The 22,338-nt window shown below is 45.4% G+C and overlaps 5 protein-coding genes across 7 annotated transcripts; 4 read left to right on the top strand and 1 right to left on the bottom strand.

Annotated features, from left to right (window-relative positions):
* The first annotated feature begins 211 nt into the window (after window positions 1–211).
* On the top strand, window positions 212–2,658 carry LOC113202701 (uncharacterized). The gene is made up of 3 exons (XM_026417066.2): window positions 212–841; window positions 955–1,199; window positions 1,998–2,658. Exons 1-3 carry the CDS (start codon window positions 344–346, stop codon window positions 2,188–2,190), a joined length of 936 nt encoding a protein of 311 aa, XP_026272851.1. The 5' UTR covers window positions 212–343; the 3' UTR covers window positions 2,191–2,658.
* A 328-nt stretch (window positions 2,659–2,986) lies between these two features.
* Window positions 2,987–6,926, top strand: LOC113202733 (uncharacterized). The gene is made up of 5 exons (XM_052275868.1): window positions 2,987–4,561; window positions 4,868–5,286; window positions 5,526–5,751; window positions 6,073–6,240; window positions 6,464–6,926. Exons 1-5 carry the CDS (start codon window positions 4,358–4,360, stop codon window positions 6,662–6,664), a joined length of 1,218 nt encoding a protein of 405 aa, XP_052131828.1. The 5' UTR covers window positions 2,987–4,357; the 3' UTR covers window positions 6,665–6,926.
* A 2,166-nt stretch (window positions 6,927–9,092) lies between these two features.
* Window positions 9,093–10,327, bottom strand: LOC113202716 (uncharacterized). The gene is made up of 3 exons (XM_026417090.2): window positions 10,222–10,327; window positions 9,948–10,135; window positions 9,093–9,582 (listed from the first exon to the last, which is right to left on the bottom strand). The coding sequence occupies exons 1-3, from the start codon at window positions 10,289–10,291 to the stop codon at window positions 9,340–9,342; spliced, it is 501 nt and encodes a 166-aa protein (XP_026272875.1). The 5' UTR covers window positions 10,292–10,327; the 3' UTR covers window positions 9,093–9,339.
* Window positions 10,328–11,042: 715 nt separating this feature from the next.
* Window positions 11,043–13,639, top strand: LOC113202691 (coiled-coil domain-containing protein 149). Of its 2 annotated transcripts, none has more exons than XM_026417052.2 (10): window positions 11,043–11,239; window positions 11,369–11,527; window positions 11,628–11,792; window positions 11,881–12,000; window positions 12,137–12,379; window positions 12,461–12,554; window positions 12,693–12,837; window positions 12,927–13,045; window positions 13,133–13,207; window positions 13,297–13,639. In XM_026417052.2, the coding sequence occupies exons 1-10, from the start codon at window positions 11,207–11,209 to the stop codon at window positions 13,437–13,439; spliced, it is 1,296 nt and encodes a 431-aa protein (XP_026272837.1). In that variant the 5' UTR covers window positions 11,043–11,206; the 3' UTR covers window positions 13,440–13,639. The 2 variants fall into 2 exon arrangements, with proteins under 2 accessions (XP_026272837.1, XP_026272836.1); XM_026417051.2 differs by having other exon boundaries at window positions 11,044–11,239; window positions 13,294–13,639.
* A 277-nt stretch (window positions 13,640–13,916) lies between these two features.
* On the top strand, window positions 13,917–20,362 carry LOC113202690 (E3 ubiquitin-protein ligase KCMF1). Of its 2 annotated transcripts, none has more exons than XM_026417048.2 (9): window positions 13,917–14,342; window positions 15,179–15,346; window positions 15,430–15,569; window positions 15,647–15,763; window positions 15,930–16,027; window positions 16,105–16,279; window positions 16,811–17,004; window positions 17,079–17,419; window positions 17,533–20,362. In XM_026417048.2, exons 1-9 carry the CDS (start codon window positions 14,327–14,329, stop codon window positions 17,787–17,789), a joined length of 1,506 nt encoding a protein of 501 aa, XP_026272833.1. In that variant the 5' UTR covers window positions 13,917–14,326; the 3' UTR covers window positions 17,790–20,362. The 2 variants fall into 2 exon arrangements, with proteins under 2 accessions (XP_026272833.1, XP_026272832.1); XM_026417047.2 differs by having other exon boundaries at window positions 13,927–14,342; window positions 16,105–16,285.
* The last annotated feature ends 1,976 nt before the right edge of the window (window positions 20,363–22,338 follow it).

Below are 22,338 nucleotides of genomic sequence, written 5' to 3'. Positions count from 1 at the left end.
CCCCCCCTCCGGACACGTAATGAGAGCGCCAAAGGTGTGTGGGTAAAGCCGTCGCCTGGGAGACCGGCGATAACGTTATCACGCGTCACTGATAACGGCGAACGTCGCGCCCCTCGCGGCCCACGGGGACGAGCAGGAGGAGGAGGAGCAGGTGGAGGAGGAGGAGGGGAGGGGGGGGCGAGCAGGTGCCGAGCTCTGTGCCGGCCAGACGATCGCGGCCCGATAGTCGCCTTTGGCTGTCGAGAGCCGAGCCGCCTGCGCCCGCGCCGTGCCGCGCCCTTTAGGGCTCCTCGCCGACAGGTGGCCGCGTCGTCGGCCGCGGGGCCTGACGCATGGCTCGGTGATGGACCTGGCCTCGACGCGCACCCTGGCGGTGCTCTCGTCGGCGCTGTGCTGCGCGTCGCTGCTGTGCGTCGTGTCGCTGGCCGTCATCCTGACGCACTGGCACGACGCGCTCGACGCGTGCGTGCAGGCCGACTGCGGCTGCCTGCTGTACGCCCGGGCGGCCACCTCGTCGTACTCGTTCACCGGGTCGGACGTGTCGCTGTGCTGGTTCAGCGGGGCGGCGCCGCTGCCGGGGCTCGTCCTGGCGCTGTCGCTGGCGGCCTGGTACGGCTACCGCGGCTTCGTCCGCACCCCGGCGCACATGCGCCGCGCCGTGGCCCTGGTGCGGGGCGCGGACGGCAGCGGGGTGCGGCTCCTCGTGCACCCTGGTAGGGCGGCCTCGTCGTCGGCGTCCTCGTCCTCGCCGCCGCGCTCCTCCGTCGTGCTGCCCGCCGCGGCCGCGCGCGCGCCCAGCGCCCGGCGCCTCGCCCGGCACGCCGTCTACTTCACGTCGCTGGTGAGTCCACCTGCGTCAACAGAGTATATACACCCCTCTATATCGGGCGCGCCTTGCTTCGTGTACACACACACACACACTCATCATCAGTTCCCCTTCGCCTGTGCTTGCAGGGCGTGGTGTGCCTCCTGTTCGGGCTGCTCGCCGTCAGCCACGTCGCCGTCCTCACCGACGGCTTCCTGGTGGCGTGCCGCGAGTACCGGCACGCCGTGCTCAAGACGCTCAAGGCCTCGGGGAACCTCGCGCTGCTCGTCAACGACCGCCTCACCTGCCCCGTCATCTTCGACTTCCTGGACTACATGAAGCCCGACGTGCGGGAGGACTTCCAGGGCAAGGACCACTGGTTCCCAGGGCAAAGGTATGTCAGCAACACTGGAAAAATAAACAAACAGAGGTAGGACTTAATAATACCTTTTGGGCCGTCAGAAACCAATCGGACAAAGGGGGGAAAGGGGGAAGGGCTTGGATCCAAATATTATGGGGCCCCAGAAACCCTCGTTGAAGTTGAAGCATCAAGACGGTCATTGCAGTCCTAGGAAACCCCATGATATATAGGTACCCTGGGGTAAACATTATCATGGGGCAGAGGCGTAACCACGACAAAAAAAGTTGGGGGGGCCGTAGTACGGGTTGCCTACCTACTAGGCGGACTCGAAGACCGTGTTATATAGAAGAATTAGGGTATTTTGAATAAAAAGGAAGGGAATCAAGTGTTAAACATAAAAAACAATCTATTGGTCATAATAGTTCAAAAGATCATTCAACATCAAAGCAGTACAATGAAAAATTAATTTAAACTTTTCCAAAACACTTCTCTCTGTCATCATTAGCGGAAGCAAATTCCCTAAGAATACCAGTCAAATCCAGAGCCATACAGTAGCGTCTCGACCGACAGTCGGCATCGGCCCGAACTGATCAATTTGGTTCTGCTTTGTCGGTCTGAAAGTTGGGGGGGCACGGCCCCCCTAACTTGAAAGTTGGGGGGGCCGCGGACCCCCCGGCCCCCCCAGTGGTTACGCCATTGTCATGGGGTCTCCTTGGACGCCAATAAGCGTCCTGATCCTTTTGGGACACCATAATATCTGCGCCCCCCCCTCCTAATCAATCACGGAAATTTTCCGGAAAATTTGGGAAATTGTTGACCTTATTGCTGCAGGAGGCTGACGACGGTCAACTCGGGGGCGGCGCTCGTCATCAGCCTGCTGGCCGCCTACTCCACCGTCGTGCTGTGGTTCGCGCTGGTCGTCAAGCTCGGCAGGCTCGCGCGGCAGGCGGGCCGCCTGTCGGCCGAGACGCTCAAGGCGCGACAGACGCGCACGCAGCTCGCCATGCACTGCACCGACCTCTGAGACCAGCCGAGAGGCCATGAGACCGACTGGGACTCCTAGTTGTTGTTGTTGCAGCAGTTTGCAGTTCGTGTTGAAACGCTTATTGCAAAGAGAAAGTGGACAATATGGTGTCAAAACGTTATTATTAGGGTTGGTAGCCCTGGAAAGTTTCCGGAAAATTTTAGAAATTTTTTAGAAAAGACGGAAAATTTTCGGGAAAAATTGAAAAATTTCCCAGATTTAGGAGTGTTTTCCGTTATTTTCGGAATATTTTAGGGAACTTTCGGAAATTTTCCGGAAAATTAATTTTGGAAATTTCCAACCCTAGTTTTTTTTGTAGAAATTTGGACCGACCCCATCAAGTAATCCGCGTGTATTTATTGATGTGATTTCAGTCAACTACTTTTATATTTCTGCTAGACTTTTTCTCGTTTTCGACTTTCCTCTCAATAATGTAGAAAGCCAATAAATAGAGTGTCGATGACAGTTTGTGTTTGTTGTTGTTTTTTGTTTTGTGTACCATCAGACATTAAATCGCTCATCCCCTTTGTCTTGCCCATGCGAGGGTACAATACAAGTAGCAACATCAATGGCAGCTGGGCGATTCCAAAAGTGACAGAGGCACAAAGAAACACGGCACTTTGCTGACCTCCCTCCAGCAGCCCGGCCCGGCCCAGCGGTCATAAGCCCAGGAGGGTGATGGTGGATTTAGTCCCATGACCCGTGCCTTCACGGTGAGGCGGCCCCGAGGACTGTGATTGGCTGAAAACCTCTGAAACCATAGCGTCGTCCTAAGTGAGGCCGCCTCACCGGGAGTACATATCAGGTGGCTGGTTAACGCCGCGCACTTTCGTAGTTAATACCGTACCGCATGCACGCGTGCGGGCGGGTTGTCTACTCTCACGGGGCCACAAGGAGCCATTAAGGCGTCGAAAACGGCTATGAACGTGGGCGGGGGCCAGCTTCACGTTGCACCGCCCACTTATCTTACGACGCCGAGACTAAAGACCATTCTAACCGGAAGAATTAGCGCTCTTCAGAAATCAGCTCGACGAAATAAGTGCTCACATCCTCAGCCCCTAAATCTGGGGTCAAAAACAGCATCCCGCCTGCGAAGTGGTGGGTAGGCAACCCACCGATCGGTATGCACCCGTCGCGTCCAGCGCGTCGGCGTCGGTCGCCTCGGGTACGACAGGTGCGACGGGTCGGGCCACCATTCTGGGGTGTGGGGCCTCCTTAAGAATCAAGCCGTGCGTCACAGGGGGTGGGGGGGTTGCAGAAAATTTGCGGCGTCGAACGGACTTTGTCTCTGTCGTACACTCAGTTGGTGTGAAACTGCCCTAGGCCATTACGGTCGTAGGTACAACTGTGTAACTACAAACAGGGTCACGACCCCGGGGTGCTAGGGTCCCTGGGGAACGACCATCAAGGTAGGTAGAGTTAAAAAATGAAACTCTACTTAACGACGACAGAACGACTCCCGTGTTTGCCGCCGTGTACCCCCCGTACGCGGACGTCGTGACCACAAGTTTGTCGGATCAAGGGCGCCATTCGATATTCATCCCCCTATGCATAAACAGTCGAGACTAAAGGGGGTTTAGCCCTTTCCCAGCGTCGCGATTGATATGGCGAGCCAAATGACTCGACGACCGAAAACTTTTGACTAGGCGGGAAAAACAAAAACTTTTGTTCGTGCTTTTGAATGATGCAGAGCAGCGTCCGTCCGACGGGGTGTGTAGGCCGGCGGCTATCGGCCCGGGCCCGGGCACGCACAATCTCTGCACGCGCCCGCAGAGAAGCGCTCGCGTCGTGGACGGCCGGGCCGTCGGGGAGGTACGTACGTGTACTAGAAACTAGACTGGAGACTAGTGATCGAGACGGCTACATGCATCACCCCATCCCCGTCCGACACACGACTCCGTAAACCCCGTAATTTTCCCCCGAATAAAGTTGTTGCGGCCCGTTTAAGCGGTGGCTTGCTTGATGCGCCATAGCGCATCCGTATGTATAGCTATTCCCGCTCCCCCCATAGATGTCACCGGCAACTTTTCTCGTCCCGAATCTTGAATAATTCTATCCGTGCATACGACGACGACGGGTGTGTGTGTGTGTGTGTGTGTGGTGTGTGTAGCGGCTGACGCGGACCGGAGCTCTCGGCCCGGTGCGACTCTGTGGATCGGGGACCTCCATGCAGGAGGCCCGCCTACAGGCCCGCCTAGAGGCTCACCAGCGGGTCAGCAGGATGGTGCTCGCCTCTTGGTGGCCGAGGAGGAGCCGGCGAGGAGCCCGACCAGAGGAGCCGCCCACCACCCACTCCGAGCTCTGCGAGTGGGTCCGCATCGTGGACGGCGCCGGCCTGTCGTACTTGCTGCTGATGATCATGATGAACACGGTACTGTCTGTGTGGGGCATGATGATATGTTTAAATGGTGTGTCTCGGTAGTTGTTTTGCCTCGGCCGTATCATTTTAAACACATGAGCGGGTTGTCACTGTGAACGGTTAGGAGGACATGATAACTGTATCCGCGCGTGGTGAGTAGCCACATTGTGGCGTGGCTCACTGTCGCCGTTCTTTTCTCTGGTACAGAGTACAGAGGGTAGAGAACACAGTTCAAAGTACAGAATACACAGTATAGAGTACACGGAACAGAGTACAGAGTACAGAGTACAGAGTACAGCGCAATGTTCGATGCCGCAGGTCGTGTGGTTGTACCCGGCCTTCATCGCGTGCTCCGGGGCGCGCGCCGTGCTCGCCGACAGCGTCCCGGACGCGCTGCGCAGCGTGTGCGGAGGCTTCGCGATGTACTCGTCCGGGGCGGCCGCCTTCCTCTGGGCCTTCCGGCGCCGGCCCATCCTGGCGGTGGTGCGGCGGGCGCTGGACATGGCCGCCGGCGGCCAGGGCGGTGGCCTCGGGGCGCACGCCGCCGACCTGGAGCAGGACGGGGCGAGGCTGGCGAGGAGCCTGAGGGCGTCGAGCTGGGCGATGAGGAGGGTGCGGCGGTACGGCTTCACCTACATCGTGGTGGGCTCGGCCCTCGCCAGCCTGGAGCAGTTCGCCGCCTCGCCGGCCATCCCGCCCTGCCTGCAGGTCGGGGAGGGCGCCTCCGTGCACCTCAGGCAAGCGCCGACAGCTGTGTGTGTAGCTAAACCGATAGCTAAAGGGGCGATATCAAATTTATTCAACTATAAGTGGCCGAGCTGAGAAAAATGTAGGGTTGGAAGCCCTGCAAAGTTTCCAAAAAATTTATGGAAAAGACGAAAATATCCGGGAAAAAGTGAAAAATTTTCCCAGATTTTGGAAAGATTTTTTTGCTACATTGCTTACTTTATGGCAAATAGCTTTATTTTTGGCGCAGAATCACCATCAGCCTGGCCGAGTCCTTCAAGTGGAGCTGCGGCGCCACGTACTTCTTCAGCATGTGGCTGCTCATTCTCACGCTGCTCATGTTCATGGAGACGCAGTACGCGCTGCTGAGCGTGCGCCTCAGGACGGCCAAGGGCCTGCGCGAGGTCGCGGAGTGCGTCGAGCGCATGTCCGAGATGATGCAGTTCGAGAACGACATGAGGGCCATATTTTTTACCGTAAGTCGTCAAAAATAAGCGTTGTGGAAGTTTAAGCGAAACATAGCCAAATAATTAGCTACATGGCCAAATAATTAGCTACATGACCAAATAATTAGCTACATGGCCAAATAATTAGCTATTTATAGCTTAAGATTTAGCTATTTCGCAAAAAAATAGCTGATTCGCAAAAAGTTAGCTAACTAGCTACAACTTTTGGTATATGCAGTTTTAGCGAAATAGCTAAATAGCTAAATAGCTAAATAGCTAAATAGCTAAATAATTAGTTATCTTAGCTATTGGCTATTGGCTATTGGCTTAGCTATACTCATCCCGTGACAGGGCGTGCTGCACATGCTGGCGGGCGCGCTCCTCGTGCCGCTCATCAACACCTACCAGCTGCTCTTCGGGCCCCGGACCATGTTTTCGGCGCTCACCTTGTCCACGCTGCCGCTCGTCTACGGCTCCATGTCGCTGCTCGGCGACCGACTCGCGCTGGGCTGTGACGAGGTACTGAACGCAGAACGTATTTTTAAACGGATTTTTACAAGATTTTTTAAAATTTAAATCAAAAATTTTCTGAGATTTTTTTCTTACGTTTTCTGAAAATATTTGATTTTTTTTCCCATTTTTTTTCTTCTTGAAAAGTTAAATTTCTTCTTTTCTTTTCGGGAAAATTTCGTTGTTTAAAATTGAGTTGATGGCCTGACGCTCGCTGATGCTCGTCGCGTAGGTGCGCTTCGCTGCCTACTCGGGGGACTGGCCGGACGAGGAGCCGCGGGTGCGCCGGCTGCGCGTCATGCTGATGCAGAGCTGCTCGCGGGGGGCGCCCTTCGCCGTCCGCGGCCTCGGCGACTTCACCCGCGGCGCCGCCTACCACGTGCTCAAGACGTGGTACCAGTACCTCAACCTGCTCATCAGCACCGTCGCCTGAGAGCAGGAGGCCGCCGCCACCGCCGTAGTCGAAGAAAACTATTATTTTTATTTGTTTTTCTTAATTTTTTTAGGCAGTCGATATAGATTGACTTTTACGTTGGATAATTCGTTAGCCAGCGCAAACATAGTGTCAGCCAGAAAGGGTGTGAGCTGGCGTGAGTTGAAATACACAAGCCAGCGCTCTAAGTCAGTCGCAGCACTCCACACCGGCTTACAATAAATAAAGACAGCCCTAGACTGTAATTTTCTTACCACAATAATCCGAAGGACATGTCCTAGCGTATTTCGCAGTTTATAACCTTTTCCAATTATAACGTTTAAGACTGTTATTATGTATAGATTTTTTTTTCGCATTGTATTCAGTGCACCTGCGACCGACAGCCCCAGAGGGGTCAGCAGGCCCGCACGGCTAACCAACATGCAACCCTCATTTCCCCCAAAAGTTTCGGGCTTGCATGTGGTGTGCAGTAGTGAGCCCGCCCCACACGACCAGATGTCTCCAGCCTTGATCCATCTGCTTTCTGATGCCACACAAACTTTGCCGATCGTCTCTTGAATAACCATCATTGTCCTATACGCGACGCAGAGAGGGAGGGGTGGGGTCTGTTTGGTCTGTCCAGGGCGTGGGCGCCGCCGCCTGACGGGGAGGCGGTAGGCCGTGCCGTTGGACACGAGGGCGATGCTGGGTTGCCTACCCGGCACTCCGCAGGCGCTCCGAGCCTCTGCCAATAAGAGCCCCATGCCATTAGCCCACGAGCCACACACGGGGCCCTCCGTGCTCATCGAGCGTAAGACTGTTACTCTCTTCCCTTTGTCGAGAGTTTAGCTGACACAGCTGTGCTCTAACTAAAAAAAAGTCTAAAAACAACAACAACCCACGGTCTTTTTAAATGTTGTTTCTCACTATGTTCTGCGCCGGTGCAGCTAGATTATCCCACCTACTTTTCTCCAAGCTGGTAATTTTTCCAAAATCCCATAAAGTGCTGTCCGACCTAAGTTTTGTCCGAACTATTTTTTTCCGGCCCATTTTTCTCCGACCTCGTCGATATGCTGAACGTTTGGAAAATGCAGTTATACTTTACCCCACGTTTGGTTTTCCTTCCCCGGGGGCCGTAGCGCCTAACGGGCATTGCAGGTAGGCACCATGCACGCCTGCGTGCGGTGCAGCATAACCACGACGACTCGCGGGTTCGCCTACCCCAGGTGGCCAGAGCGCCTTACGGGCAGTGCGGCAGTGTGGCACTAAGCTTTAGACGTGAATCACCTCCGTGCAATCGGTAGTTAAAATACCTCTCAGAGCCGGATTCACTTTACCTATAAAATTATCAAAAATGAGAAAAAAATGTGGGCTCTACCCTCCCCGCTTTGACACGGGGACCAGCCTGTTTAACTTCGGAGTTCGGTATGGGATCCGGTGTTTTCAGGCACCCAGCTGAGGGCCGGGTTTCTTGACTATCTCGATCACACCGGAGATTACAGTCATCGACTAGGTTCCAACTTCCAACCCGAGGGGTGCCCAACTCCATAAAAACGTGTACACCGGATTACCAAATTGTAAAGATTACCAATGATTACCAATGAATACTAGGTATGATTCGCCTGCATTCTAAATCGACACAACCATTTTTTGTCCTGAGAAAGATTCATAATGGTGCACATTTTAGGTAATTCTTAATTTTTTATCTTGCAAGTTACAAACTGGCATTCTATGATTGGACAAATTATGTTTTTGTCCATGGGGGGATGCAAATACTTCATATTAAATATGAGCGTTTGCATTTAGACAAGATGTGCACAAAAATGCAGGTCTCAATCACCAAATTTGTCCTTTGAAAGGACCCTTAAGAGTGTGTAGATTACCAGGGATTACCGGTGATTACCAGTGATTACCAACTCTGTGTACACCTGACTACCACAGTTGGGCACCCCTCGTTCCAACCAGTCCGCTTGACCGGGAATGGGGGCTAGGGCGGAGAGAGTTAGAAAGAGAGGAGGCGGGCGTACGGTGGTTAGCCTAGCTGTACTGCACCCAGATGCGATCCGAGCGGAAAGCTTCCGAGTCGTGGAATCCCTTCGAGGAGCCAGATTCTAAGGACTTCGCAATTCCACACGGGTTACCACTCCCGCTGTGGCTGGGATGGCTCTTACCCGGCACGCTTTCGCCGGGGGTCGATCGTGGTTCGAACCTTTGCCGCCCATGGGACCCCAGACGGGCGCACAGACAATCAGGCGGGCGCCTGTGAGACTCGGGGTAGGCCAGCCCGCAGTGCATGCGTGCACTGCGGGGAAGGCATCCTCTACCTGCCAGGCGCTATGCGAGCTGCTGGAACAGGCTACACTCGGCAGGGTGGTTTTTGTAGATGAAATTGCCTACAGTTCCTGTTTATTATCGGACGCGTGAGGTTCCATGAAAAAAAAATGCGGGATGAGGTGGGAGGTCTTTGTATTTCTGTTTTACTTCAAAATAAACAACTAAATCTACACTATGTACCCTTTGGGGTCCGAGCCCCAAATTTTTCCAAATGCACGGAAATAGCCGATCACCTCCTTATTCCCCATAACCTTTCCAAAATGTACCCTACCCCCTACCCCCGACCCCCTCCTCTGCGGTGAGCTCACGCCGCGGTCGGCGGCGTCGGCCCACAACACTTGCCCCTCGCCGTTAGTCGTCCTCTAGGCGGCCCCGCCACCGCCGTGCCGTCTGGCGGCGGCGGCCGCCGGCGGCGTCGTCGTCGTGGTCGAGGACGAGCTGAAGAGCACGGCGGCCACCCCCTTGAGGAACTCGGGGTCGAGGAACATCTTGCCCTTGGCGACGAGGCTGACCTTGCAGCGCGGCGTCGTGTGCATGATGAAGTTGTACATGGTCACGGCCGGCTGCACCATGGGGCTGAAGTCCTTGCGCATCGCCCGCGCCACCTAAGGACATCCTCACTTTAAAGCGCACACTAGGGTTGGAAGACGGAAAAATTTCCGGGAAAAAATGAAAAATTTCCAAGATTTTGGAAAGTTTTCCGATGTTTTCAGTATATTTTCGGAAAGTTTTCGGAAATTTTCCGGAAAATTTGCGAAATTTCCAACCCTAGCGCACACTGAATTTACCGTTTTCTTAAATTTCTATTACTTTTTTTCCTAATTTTTTTTGGAGGGTGAACACTGATCTCTGCGAGTGAAATGCCGCTGAGGACATGTGGGCGGGCATCACCCCGCAGCTGCGCCTGCACCGACAGCCTGCACCGACAGCTGCAGCTGCGCCTGAGACGACAGCTGCAGCCGCGCCTTACCATGAGCAGGCACTTGATGTCGTCGTCGCTGTACATCATGGCCAGGCCCCTGCCCATCGTGTACGACTTGCAGTACGACTTGAGCCGCTGGAACACCCCGGGGTCGTCGAGCTCGTCGTCGGCCGACGGCGACGCGGACGGCGGCGCCGCGTGCAGCTGCGGCAGCTGCACCAGCAACAGCACCGCACCTGCGATGGGACACGAGCAAGAGCGCCGTGACGGTGCGCGCCACCTGCAGCAGCAGCACGACGGCGAGGAGCAGAAACAAACGCACCCACGGCGGCGACCCTGGCGAGGCACCGGCGGCGGTTAGCGGCGGCCATGGCGGACTGTTCCTTGTGCATGGGCCCCGCCCCACCATGCCTCGCCCTTCGGCCCAGGCGTATCGCTCGCGCCTACCCTTTCAAGCACATCAACTCTTATACAGACACCTTCAGGTGTCAAAGCGCTCGACATTTTCTTTGTACGCCTTTATTTTTCGTTCGTTTATGCGCGTGTGTGCCTGTAGGCAGCCTTTGCTGGGGGAGCGAAGCACTTGCTCCCAGACCACTTAATCTCAATCACAAGTGTCTAGAAGTTTGGTAAAGTGATTACATAAAGATTTTTTGTTAAAATAATTTTTTACAAAATAAATCTCCATTTTCTGGCCCGGCATCGTGCTTTAATATGTTTTCTGCGCTTCCCTGAACAATTTCTGGCACCTCATCCCAGCATCGACTTTTATATATGTTGACGTCTAATGTTGACCTGGCCATTCCATGGTCCGAAATTCAACGTAACTCAGACTCAGATTTCGATTCAACCTTGAGAAAGGGCCTTTCTCAAGATTCAACGTTGAGTCGTCTCTCAACTCTTTTAAAAAATTGGCGGTTAAATAAGAAGAGTGCCGCAAACAACATGCTGAGAAACACAATATATTTTTTGTTTTAGCTAAAATTGAAAAGAAATTTGGTCCTTTTAAACATTTGATGCTTTATTAAGTAACATATGGCGTAATGGGAAAACTACAATTGGAACACAATGTATTCTTGAATTTGTGAATATTTTTCTTTAGGTTGGTAGTAGAACCAGAGATATGGTGTCGTCTGCTGCGGCTGCTAAAGGAAATAGGAAACAGTCTTCTGCTCGCGCAGCTGGCGCGCGTTCTGCTGTCAAGTCAAGATTGTTTGACAGTTGTTGTTCACAATTTCTGTGAGTTGGCAAGACAATCACTCTTACTCGTTTTAGCTCAATGCGTTGCACGACTCCTTCGACTCGCAATGGAGAGCTATGTGGAGGGATACGCATCCGAGGTAGGGAGGCTGAAAGTGGCTGAAAGAGGGAGGGGGAGACCCTAACTTTTGGTTAGGGCAATCGTAAACGCTGGGGAAATCATGCAGCATTGTTTCCTATCCAACTACTACTTCTTTATGTGTTTTCAGAATGCTATGCTACGTAGGAAGCTCCAAAGCAAAACAGAGGCTGTGTTGATTCTGAGTAAAGACCTCAATAAATGTCGCAGTGAACGAGATCAATTTAAATCAAATCAAGAAGAGCTACAGCACAGATTATTAAGTTTGACACGAAATATTCACAATAAAGTAAGCATACTGCTTTAAATGGTGAACTGGTTTGGTCCAATGTAGAGGATGTTATTAGTTACATACCAGTTATTTCCTTCACAAATAATGTCCTGTCCAGGGATTGTATCGCACCTCATTATACACTGAAGACGAAGCAGATGGCTTCAGGCCAGGTGTGACTGTTGCTGAATTACTGAGGGATGCTCAGAAACGTAATAAGGCCTTGCGCATGGAAATGGATGAACTGAAACAGAGGTTGTCTGAAGCTTATGAAGACATGGAAGTAATATTTTTGTTTATTGTTTTCTAGGTAACTTTGCTGTGCACACATTTTTTCTCTAGTATCATGTCGATTTTTCTTTTGTTGTCAGGCTCTGCGTTCTAACTATGCTAGGCATCGCTGTGGCAATATTTGTAGATGGGAAGGGCAGGTATTTCCAAATCATCCCAAGGAAGAATTGATCCAGCAGCTTGAAACCATGGATGCCAAGGTAATTTAATAATGTCCAGTATTTGAAAAGTTCTTCTATTTTATGTAGATATTTATTTTAGATTTCAATTAAGTATCCAACTTTTGTGACCTGTACTTTCATTTTTGTTGAATTATTATTTTCATTATTGTTGCAGTGCTCCCAACTCCTGATAAATCAGCAAGCATTACTTGATGAAAGAGAAGAGTTGATGCAGGAGCGAGAGACATACAAATTCAAAGTGCACCGCTTAAATTATGAGTTATCTTCCTTACTGAAAGCAAGAAAAAATAACATAGACATTGATGCTCTTATTACTGAGAACCGATATTTACATGAAAGACTGCTACAAACTCAAGACGAGCTTGAGTCTACTCAACGATCTCTTCAAAAATATAAGGTATATCTCCTTAACTGTACAATATCTATGTAATATTTTACTAACAACATTAACCACTTATTTTGAATATGAATATGGCAGGCTGCTATTGATCAGACAAACAAAAACATGCTAACACAAGGGAAGAATTTCTCTCCTTTGTCTCCAACAAATCGTTTTATTAGTCAAGGACAAGGTATATGTTCTATTTGCTTCTAAAGAAGTTCAACAATAAAAATTTATTACTAACTAATTTTTTGAAACTTTAGTAACAACATTTAAATGTTAATTTGAAAATCTAAAAGTCACCTTCCTTTAAACTTTTTCCTAACAGTGAGAGAATTGTTAGATGCAGTCTCTCAACCTATGAAGTCAAGGACTCCTGCTTTCATGGAAAACATGAGAGACGTGTGTCAAGCTTTATTTGATTCTTTAGAGGATAAGAGTCTAAGACTTGCCCATCAAAAGAAAGCAAACAGGTGTGTTACCATAATCTAAAATGTCATCCTTACAAAAAAATAGGATTGCCAAAACGGAATGTCTTCTTCATTCTCTGGTTTCTTTTCAGAATATTAGCTAAAAGAATAGTGGACCTTGAATCATTAGCAGGGGAAAGAGGTTCCACTGTTTTCCCTTCCATGGCTTTGTTAGAAGGCTATTCTCCTAGTGATGCAGCAAACACACTGGGTAATTGTAGCATAATTAGATATATAATTTTTATTTTCTAACTAAATTTACTCATTTGTATAGAGTGTCATCCATTTTCTTGTCTAGATGAAATTCAAGTATCAAAACAAATTAAAACCAAGGAAGTTCCAAAAACACCTTCAAATAATAAACTAAGCAGTGGTCAGTTTATTGATTTTAATATCTCTTGCCTTTCTTCTCTTTCAAAGGTTTTTATTTGTATGACGATGCTTATCTCTTTTATCTAGAAGGTGAAAACAGTCTATGGAGAAGAAACAACAGCTCTGACAGCGAAGAATGTCAGCCGCTGCCTCCAGGTGTACGTTTACTTGTCCAGCAGGCTTTGGAGGAGATTCGACAGGAAAAACGACCTATGGATGCCAAAGAATCTTAATAAATTTTGTTTTCAAAACCTTGTTCATATTTTTCCGTTGTGTGACTTCTTGAAAAGATTCATATACTGTTTTGTTCATCTAACCTTTTTAATATTGTCCAATCGTTTAAAAAGCAATGATGACTTTTAAGTTGTAATTGAAAGTGATATGGTTTTGTTTTTTTTAGAAAAACAAATAAAACGAGATGTTTTAAAACGTTTCTCTTCTTGCTCTTTCTCATCTTCGGATCCATTCAAACTTCCCTCCGATTTCCATTTTTATCCCTCGGTTCACATAATGGTCAGGTAGTTCTGCTTGTTGATGCAGTAACTTTTCTTACTTTTTTGTTACTGTTTGGAATGGTGGAGTCAGGAAATGTCTCCAAGAACCGCTTTCCAAAAGAAAAGATTTAGAAAAAAAATTGCCATGTTGCCTGATAAACGTAGAACGCCCGAAAACTCAATCTAAAGCGATCTGGTGTTGACCGTGTTGTTTTGTTATGTTGACATCCTTTGTGTCCACTTTTGGTCCGGTGATTTTGTGATACAGACATTTTAGTCCGCTGACAGTTTCAGGAGAGTCCGTAATACGGCTGTTTACAAACCTTGTGGTCATCTATTGACATGAAGTTTGTCCCTCGAAAGCTAATGATGCAATAGTGTGGTAATCTGTGTGTGTGTGAAAGGTTCGGTCAACTTCATGATCGGGAACTACTGCCTGGACCGTGACGTCATGATGGCCTAGATGGGTTAGGATTGGCGATGGAAACGTTCTCAAATTTTCGTCAATGAAATCTCTATTATTATGATAGTCTTTACGATATCCGTGTATTTAGTTAATTACTGAAAAAGGAAATTGTAAGAAATTGGTGAAGGATAGTGTGAAGTTGAGCAGGCACTGGTTTGAGATGTCTCGACAGGAAGGTGAGTCTTTGCTTTCAGAAGACAAATAGGCTTATTTGCTTCGCATACTCGTATTTTTGTTTCGTGTTTACTTGTCGTTTTGCCTGGACCCTTTTAATCTGTTCGTGGCAACGATCTGGATGAATCTTGCGCTATTCAGCCCCCATGGTAGTTAAGGTGCTGCCGTCACATACGCTACTGCCTACGCTGGTTGCAGCCTAGGCTAGGTCCCCCGTATGCAAGAACTGCAACATCATTGCTACTTTTTCCTTCAGCCCCGTCCAAAATTTCCCAAGACAAACAAAAACTCTCTCTTTGTAGTTTCTCAAATTTTGACAAATGGAAACACTCATGATGCAACCATTGTCATTTGGCCTAGACCATCTCAAGGGTAGTACGTTTGCTTTTGCCCTTTATTTTGTTGCCTGTCACCTTTCACCACTTCTGACTCTCTTCCATTAAAGCTGTCATTTAATTTTACTATTTGGCTAGAAAAATTCCCAGTTGTGTGGACTCTTTTTTTTCTATGTAAGTTTTTGTTTGATATTGGAGATATTGGATTGGAGATTGTCGCCTCCATCAGCTGTTACATTTGGTCTGTCATGGAATGGTTCTGAGTCCTGACTAACTCCTTTTAATTTTATAATTAAAAAGAAAACAATCTCTGAGGTTTAAAAGATGAAATTTATTCAATAGTAGTTTATTTATTATTATTTTTGCTGTATTGATTTCTGATAATGTTAACCCTTCTTTCTTAGCAGACACATATTAAAAGGGTCATTTCAATGTGTGTTGAATTATAATTGTATTTAGCGCTCCTAATTTTTTAACTGTTTCTCAAATTTTGAAAATTCTAGGTGTCAGCTGTGACTCATGTTCCAAACGTAATTTTCGTGGTCGCCGCTATAAGTGCCTGGTGTGCTACGACTATGATTTATGTTCATCATGTTACGAAGCAGGAGCAGTCACGCCTCACCACACAACTAATCATCCCATGCAGTGTATTTTGACACGATCAGACTTTGGTGAGCACATTCCTCCTTATCTTTTATCAAATCTTGACAATTGGTTTTACTCATGATTCTTATTATTACCATGTTTTATGCAGAGTTATACTATGGGGGGGAGTCATTAACTGTCGATCAACCACAGTCATTTACTTGTCCCCATTGTGGAAGAATGGGCTTGACTGAGACCACTCTTCAGGAGCATGTCACTTTAGACCACACTGACACTTCTGCTGAAGTGGTATGTTGCTGTTGGCTAATGAATTAAATATCTCAAGCTTATGCAGCTTTGTGTGATAATATTTTTTTTTTTATCAGGTTTGTCCGGTGTGTGCGTCTCTACCAGGGGGCGATCCTAATCTCATGACTGATGATTTATCTGGACACCTTAACCTTGAACATCGAAGTGGTCCCCGTGACCTTATATCATTTTTGATATCCTTTTCTGCATATGCAATTTACTTTTTAAAAGTTAATCTGATATAGTGTCAATCCTATTTCACCCAAATTTTACTTTTTTATTTTATCCAAGTTGAATTTTGTTTTTCTGTCTGGAATCCTATTTGTTCTTGGAAGTATTATCTCCTTAATTTTGTATTACGATGAACCAGCTAGTCTGCGACACAGTGGAGTTCGCAGAGGTCCTCATGCATCAAGAGGTGTTGGACCAAGGCCAAGAAGGTGCAATATGCATTTTAGGTGAGGCATAATACATTTTATTACATACCATCACCTACAATTAGTTGGTACTCAGTAAAATTGTGATTTTCTTCCAGCACTGGTGGCTTGTCCTCCATATCACCTTCTACGCGAGACACAGCAGATCCAATTGCAGAGTTATTATCTCAATTATCTGGTGTGCGAAGATCCACTGCTAGCACTTCTGCTCAAAGCTCAACACCTTCCCAACTGCAACAACTCCAAATACAACTTCAGCTGGAACGGCAGCAGGTGAGGGTATGGATACTTCTTCTGTATATTTTCTACTTACCTTGTAGTATCCTCTAAGTATTACGTTTCAAACTGAGCTGGGTTATTCATGAAAACAAGGCTCAAACAGTGTGTGGATGTGAGACCATTGGTATCCCTGGGTGCAGTCAACAATGAACACTATCTTGTAGCAGTAGGGGCCTCTTATAGCTGTTCCTCAACCGAGATCTATGCTTGATGGTTAGGCAGCTTCCTCATCAACTGGGTCACATATTGTGGGGGAGTAACATAAGATTTATCATTTGTAACTTGAGCCAAATTTAGGATGGGGAATATATTGATCAGTCATTCATCATGAACATTTATATTATCTACATTAGCACATTGATTTAACTTCATGATCTTTCTTGTACATTTATCGTACACAACCAACTTATATAAATGTGTTTGGTTTTTTTTCATATTAATGTGGTTAAGTTAAACCTTTTCTGAAAATAAAACACTACTTGTTAGATAGAGCAGCTTTAGTTTGCTGTGTGTGGTGTGTTCCAGGCCGCACGGCAGCAACTGGAGAGGTTACCGCGACGCCAGGCTCAAGCCAGCACTTCCAATGCTGCCAGTAGCACTACTGGTCCAACTGCGGCTTCTACTGCTGCTGTTGTCAGTGCAAGCTCGGCTAGCTCTAATGGTGAATTAAGTTCTAGCTCTCCTCCAGCCCCTGTAAATTTACAGTTTCTACTATCAAGGTTTGTGTTTGTGCTGAAATTCATGCACTATTTTCCCTACTGTCCCTTTACTAATACTCCTGTTGACTTTTTAGGTGCACCGAACCGCCTCTTTCAGAGACAGAACTTCAAGCAGCAGAAATGGAGCGTGCTGATCATAGTTTATTTGTGCAAGAGCTGGTCATGTCTACTTTGTCAGATTCAACTGCCTTGATTTTGTCATTGGGTCTCAATGCTGTGACCTCAAATAGAAATAGCGAAAACAATGAAACGTTTTCTTCAAGTAGGGAGTCCCCAGGAGGCGGTGGGGGTGCACGGGTAACTAGCACTTCATCTGCTCCTACTGGTTCCTCTTCCAGCACTTCATCTGTTTCTGCTTCGTCTCAACAGAAAGCTTCTTCAGGAAGTGTTCCTTCCAAACGCACTAGTACAAGAGGTGAGTTGTGTTTTTTTTTAGCTATTTCACTATCCCTTACCTTAAGCTAATATTTTCAACAATATTTCTTTCTTACTGTATTTTCTTAATGGTCTATTTTAAACTCTTTGTAGGAATGGGGCCAGTAAATGCATCCAGTGGTGCCTCTCGGAGCCAGGGTCAGCAATTAGCTCAGCCTCAACAACAGCAATCGGTCCACCTCCGAGACCGGGGTGCTGTTATGTCCCTCCCCACCCAGCCACAGCCCATGAGGGTAGTTACTGGGACTGGTACTATCCGAGAAGTTGTCGGCGCACCTAGCTATGGCAGTCCAGGTTCAAGCAGGAGAAAGCCAGTCCGCACCGCAACTGAGCCACCGCCACCTCACTAAAAGTGTTTGAGGATCTAGTCCCCCTTAAGTCCTTCTCTATACCTTCCTCATCCTGTTGTTTCCCTGACCTCTTAGCCCACAGTTTTGTTGAGTAGTGAAGTTTTATCTGTGAAGATTTGTGATTTTGTTATTCTTGAGTTGGTAGGACAGTGGGGTAGGTTTTATTAAATTGGTTCTTGCTATGTCAGTTCTGTTATTGTTGTCTCTCAGCTCAAGATAAATCGCTAATGTGTTGGTAAATTATCCAGTTTTCATGAAAATTGATCATATGCAAGTATGTATTTAATAAGTATCACCACCTAACTTCTTTTATTGGAACAGTACTAATTTTGTTCTAAGCATAGATCAATATTTGGCTTGGTAGTAATGGTGTAAATAATTGTTTACTCTGATGGTAAATCTTGAGGTGAGGGATGGAGTGCTCTCATGGCCAACTGCTTTGACCATGAACTGATAGACTGAAAATACAGAAAAACAACATGCTTCATTAAAGAAAATTTGTAGTAGCATTTAAAATAGTTATCAAAATACATCTAGTTGATGGTGTTTCTATTTCTATCACACTCTACTAGTTTGTAAGTAATCTTAAACTTCTGTGCCTTTCCTTTGGCATGTCCTTTCCCCAATTGCTTTGTGCCTGTGCTCTTATTCTGGCAGAGTGCAACTGCTGAGTGGTATTTCTTGCACTTCTACTCATTTCCTTTTTTGAAAGCTTGCCTAGCGTGTTTATTTTGTAGCTGAGAATGCCAACATTTTCAATAACTTAGCAGTCTTAACATGTCATCCCATCAGTCTTACCAACTTTGCAGCACTTTTTGTGTATCAATTATGCTGTTATTATTTTAAAATGTGAGGGTTAAAAATACACTTGCAGATCAGCTTTCTTTAGCTGTCTTTTGTTGGTTCATATACTTCTGATTTCAAAACCTGTAGTTAGTTGGAATACTCTACTAGTACTTTTCAATTTAGTAAAAAGTAAAAGCTCTACCCTGGGGGGAAAAAATTGTGCCACTCATTTGAAAGTTCATAGGAGAAATTAAACATTTTGATGCTTGATGATTTGTAAACCATTTTCATTATTCATTTTTTATCTTGAACATTGGCTGTGTCTATAAAGAAGTGCACAATATTTGTGTCAAAATTTCAGAGTTAAAAATTGTTGATACTGGCCTTATTTTTGAGCTGTAACCAAATTCAAAGATTCACAGCTACCTCTAACACCTATGCTGCATCCTTTGATATTTGGTGTGTTAATTAAAATATCAGATTTCTTATAGATTGATTTTGATCAAGATACAATGTAAATGAGGAAGAGAGAACTGCATTCTGTTTCATCTTGACTGACCTTGATTATTACATACCTGAATACATACCAACACATTACTGTATATTTTTCTAAAAAGCGGTATGTACCAGCGTGTGAGAATCTCGTTGGCTGTCTTCAGTACCACTTGTCAGTGGAATGCCTTTGCTGAGCATCAGGATCTGTTAACTCAACCGTGACAACATAAAAGTTAGTTTTTGAAATTTGTAACATACACCACAAAACCCCCCTGCCCTAATCCACCAATAAGAGACAATTGGATGAAGAATTGAGTTTTACAGTAAATACCAACACCTTTCTAGTTATTTGAGTAATATAGATATTGTCAATGTTTTAACTTACTTTGTAAATCATTTCATAGCTGAATGTTATAGACATTTGGTTTTCTGTGATGAGATTAACCGGCTTGTGGACATTGGCTATTAACAAGTTTGTGTGCACATTTCTTTGTTGTGTGACTATGAATTTATATGATTACATACAAATTTATCTACCTATATAAATATATAGATATATGTATTATATCTATATATATATATGTACACATATTGTGTGTTTGTGTGAATGTTAGTTTGTGAGATTGTGAGCTTGTGTGTACAGAAGCAACTTTAGCCAATGTATGTTGATATGCCCCCAAACCGCATTTTTCCCTCTTTTTTTCTTTTTTCCTTTCCCCTATACATTCTGTAAGGGGAGGACTGATTGAGAAGCAAGCTGTGTTTGGGTTTGGGTAGTGATATTCAGGTATACACTGTGCTGTATACCTGGGTTTTTGACTTTTTCATTTACTTGAAAAGATCTGAAAAGGGATTCTGAAATTTGCGAATGAGGAGACTGATGTAAACAGTCATATTATTAAATTTTCAGTGTTATGCCAAATTCCAAAATAGTGTGAGGGGAAAACTTATTGGGTCACCCACTAAATGTTAAATTCAGTCGTTCACAAACACTTTTCACATTTTGAGAGCTGTTTTGTATGATACTGGTTGGTCTAAATATTATCTTCAAACTTTTCGCAACAATCTACTTATTTTTTGTTAATTTTTAAGAAAATAGGAGAGCCACATGTTGCGTTGTTTTCTTTTTGTCTTCTTGTTTTACATTATATACTTCATCAGTTGCTAATGATCCCATTACCAGATATGAAATTGGTAGAGTTTTCTTTATATACCTGTTTCAAATGGGCTGCTTACGATGTATTTCAACTTTGAGGTTGTGCAATAATAACAGAAACCATGAACTAAATGTATTATGAGCTCTTTTACCAGTTTTGACTAAGTAATCCCTCATTCCCTACAGTTTCCTCTTATTCTACTGAAGTAATCTACTAATGAAGTAACAGAAGAACATTTGAAGATAAAGAATTTCTATTTCTCATGTGACCACTTCGCTGCATTGAAAGCGCTCAATAGTTTACATATTGGTGGTGTCACACTAATGAGCATGACGCAGACTAAATGCTTGTTAAATACCCTGATGCACATTCCATGTATCATCAATGTGTCACCTTTTGTGCATATTTTTATATGCATTATATGCGTTTGGTGCTACCAGGCAAGCTAAATTGTCTCATGACACAAGTCACAGAACTTCCATTTTTTCAGTTAGATCTTATGATACAACAGTACACTTCAGGTTTAATTCCGATTTTTTCTTTTTTTTATTTATTGATTAACCACCAAGTCCATGGGCCCTGTAAGGACGCTACAAAGTTTGAGTGATAGTTGTGGTGTACGTTTCTTGAAAAACTTATGCTAAACAGTTATATTTTTCTTACACTGTTCCCAAAACACCTGATGGCTAACTAGCCTTGATTAATGTCTTTCAAAATCAGAAATTAGAAAGATCTGGTTGAAAAATTTAGCTGGCTAGCCCTGTGTTCAATGAAATATCAGACCCATATCAAACAGCAGAAATTTGTCGGTTTTCACATCAGATCGATTAGAGTCTGGTTCTGAACTTGACACATTATTGATTGATATTGGTATGATACTGCATTGTTCATTGGGAAAGTCCCACGCAACAGCTGTGAGACTTCATCATTTCTTTGAACTTTAAAATAGAATTTTTTTGGTAGAACATTGGAGATTGTGACTTAACATGGAAGCTTGTTTTAGAAGCGCTTTGAACTAACCAGTACCACTTAGTTTCGAGAAAGAACTGTCACAGTACTGACCTAAGTTTTATCAGCACTGAATGTTGCTGAAAAGAAGTTCTCTCCGTTAAAAACGCTCTACAAAACTTGTGATGTGAGAGGTCATTGGAGTAAATTGCCTCAAAGTAAGAAAGATCTTTTGCATCCATGCAGCTTGTAAAATAACACTACTGTAATGAAATACATTGCTATTTCACAGTCTTCAGTTTCTATCTACTTTCAATGTGGTCACAACTACAAATCAAATTTTTCCAGTTAATTATTTTTTAAACCAAATGTAGCAAATGATGGAATATAGGGGTAACTAAACTACATTTGGCTCGAGTATATAAATAAATTTATTTGTAAGGTCTACATACTGCACATACTTTCATATAAAACATGCTAATTTTTTCACTGAACGCTCTGTAAGTAACAGAAAATACATTTAATACACTCGTGAAAGGTTTCACTGAAAAGAGGTAATAAGTGAACATCACTGTGCCACAAGAACCATTTAATAAAATTGATAACAAAAATAAAGGACTAAATTTTCAATCTTGATCTTAAGAGAGTTGGAGAAACAAAAAATTTAACAGTCCAAATATTGAAGTCTTGAAGGCAGTGTCTTAAAAGCACACAGGAAACCAATGTAACATAGTATATCACGTAATCAGAGACAAAAAAAAAATTAACGGCAAGAACCTTACACACTTTACATAAAACCCTCTTCATTTTTTACAAATTGTATATACACATACCAGAGATTTTAAAGGAAAAACACTCAGCAGTTTTAACTTAAATCAGTTTTTCCACAACTATCGGCTGTTTCCTTGATTGGCAAATTGCATCTACCTCCACAAACTGAAAAGAATAACCAGAGGAGATTGAGTTTACAAAATAATGAAAACCAATAACAACACAATCACAAATTTGAGAGTAGGCCTTCAAAAGGATGGATACTTGGGTTTTGCATATTGCGTTCACTACAGACAGGTACACATTATAAGTCAATATCAGGAAATGTTAGAGACACTGAACAAAGAGCATGAGCATGATCCAAAAATAATAATATTAAGCATATTTTAAAC

The sequence above is a fragment of the Frankliniella occidentalis genome, unplaced genomic scaffold (assembly GCF_000697945.3).
Source record: "Frankliniella occidentalis isolate FOCC.00 unplaced genomic scaffold, Focc_3.1 Scaffold9, whole genome shotgun sequence".
In the NCBI taxonomy this organism is placed as follows: Eukaryota; Metazoa; Arthropoda; class Insecta; order Thysanoptera; family Thripidae; genus Frankliniella; species Frankliniella occidentalis.
This window is presented reverse-complemented; position numbering and strand designations above follow the sequence as displayed.

Excerpts from the sequence above, each read along its gene's own strand:
- LOC113202691 (XM_026417051.2), top strand. The coding sequence starts at position 11,207 with ATGGAGAGCTATGTGGAGGGATACGCATCCGAG. Across the intron at positions 12,001-12,136 it reads TTGAAACCATGGATGCCAAG|TGCTCCCAACTCCTGATAAA; the intron begins GTAATTTAATAA and ends TTATTGTTGCAG. Across the intron at positions 12,838-12,926 it reads CATCAAAAGAAAGCAAACAG|AATATTAGCTAAAAGAATAG; the intron begins GTGTGTTACCAT and ends GTTTCTTTTCAG.
- LOC113202690 (XM_026417047.2), top strand. Across the intron at positions 15,570-15,646 it reads CTGACACTTCTGCTGAAGTG|GTTTGTCCGGTGTGTGCGTC; the intron begins GTATGTTGCTGT and ends TTTTTTTATCAG. Across the intron at positions 17,005-17,078 it reads TTACAGTTTCTACTATCAAG|GTGCACCGAACCGCCTCTTT; the intron begins GTTTGTGTTTGT and ends TTGACTTTTTAG.
- LOC113202701 (XM_026417066.2), top strand. The coding sequence starts at position 344 with ATGGACCTGGCCTCGACGCGCACCCTGGCGGTGCTCTCGTCGGCGCTG. Across the intron at positions 842-954 it reads CCGTCTACTTCACGTCGCTG|GGCGTGGTGTGCCTCCTGTT; the intron begins GTGAGTCCACCT and ends CTGTGCTTGCAG. Across the intron at positions 1,200-1,997 it reads CACTGGTTCCCAGGGCAAAG|GAGGCTGACGACGGTCAACT; the intron begins GTATGTCAGCAA and ends TTATTGCTGCAG.
- LOC113202716 (XM_026417090.2), bottom strand. The coding sequence starts at position 10,291 with ATGCACAAGGAACAGTCCGCCATGGCCGCCGCTAACCGCCGCCGGTGC. Across the intron at positions 10,136-10,221 it reads CGCCAGGGTCGCCGCCGTGG|GTGCGGTGCTGTTGCTGGTG; the intron begins GTGCGTTTGTTT and ends GTCCCATCGCAG. Across the intron at positions 9,583-9,947 it reads ACATCAAGTGCCTGCTCATG|GTGGCGCGGGCGATGCGCAA; the intron begins GTAAGGCGCGGC and ends GGATGTCCTTAG.
- LOC113202733 (XM_052275868.1), top strand. The coding sequence starts at position 4,358 with ATGCAGGAGGCCCGCCTACAGGCCCGCCTAGAGGCTCACCAGCGGGTC. Across the intron at positions 4,562-4,867 it reads TGATGATCATGATGAACACG|GTCGTGTGGTTGTACCCGGC; the intron begins GTACTGTCTGTG and ends TCGATGCCGCAG. Across the intron at positions 5,752-6,072 it reads TGAGGGCCATATTTTTTACC|GGCGTGCTGCACATGCTGGC; the intron begins GTAAGTCGTCAA and ends ATCCCGTGACAG.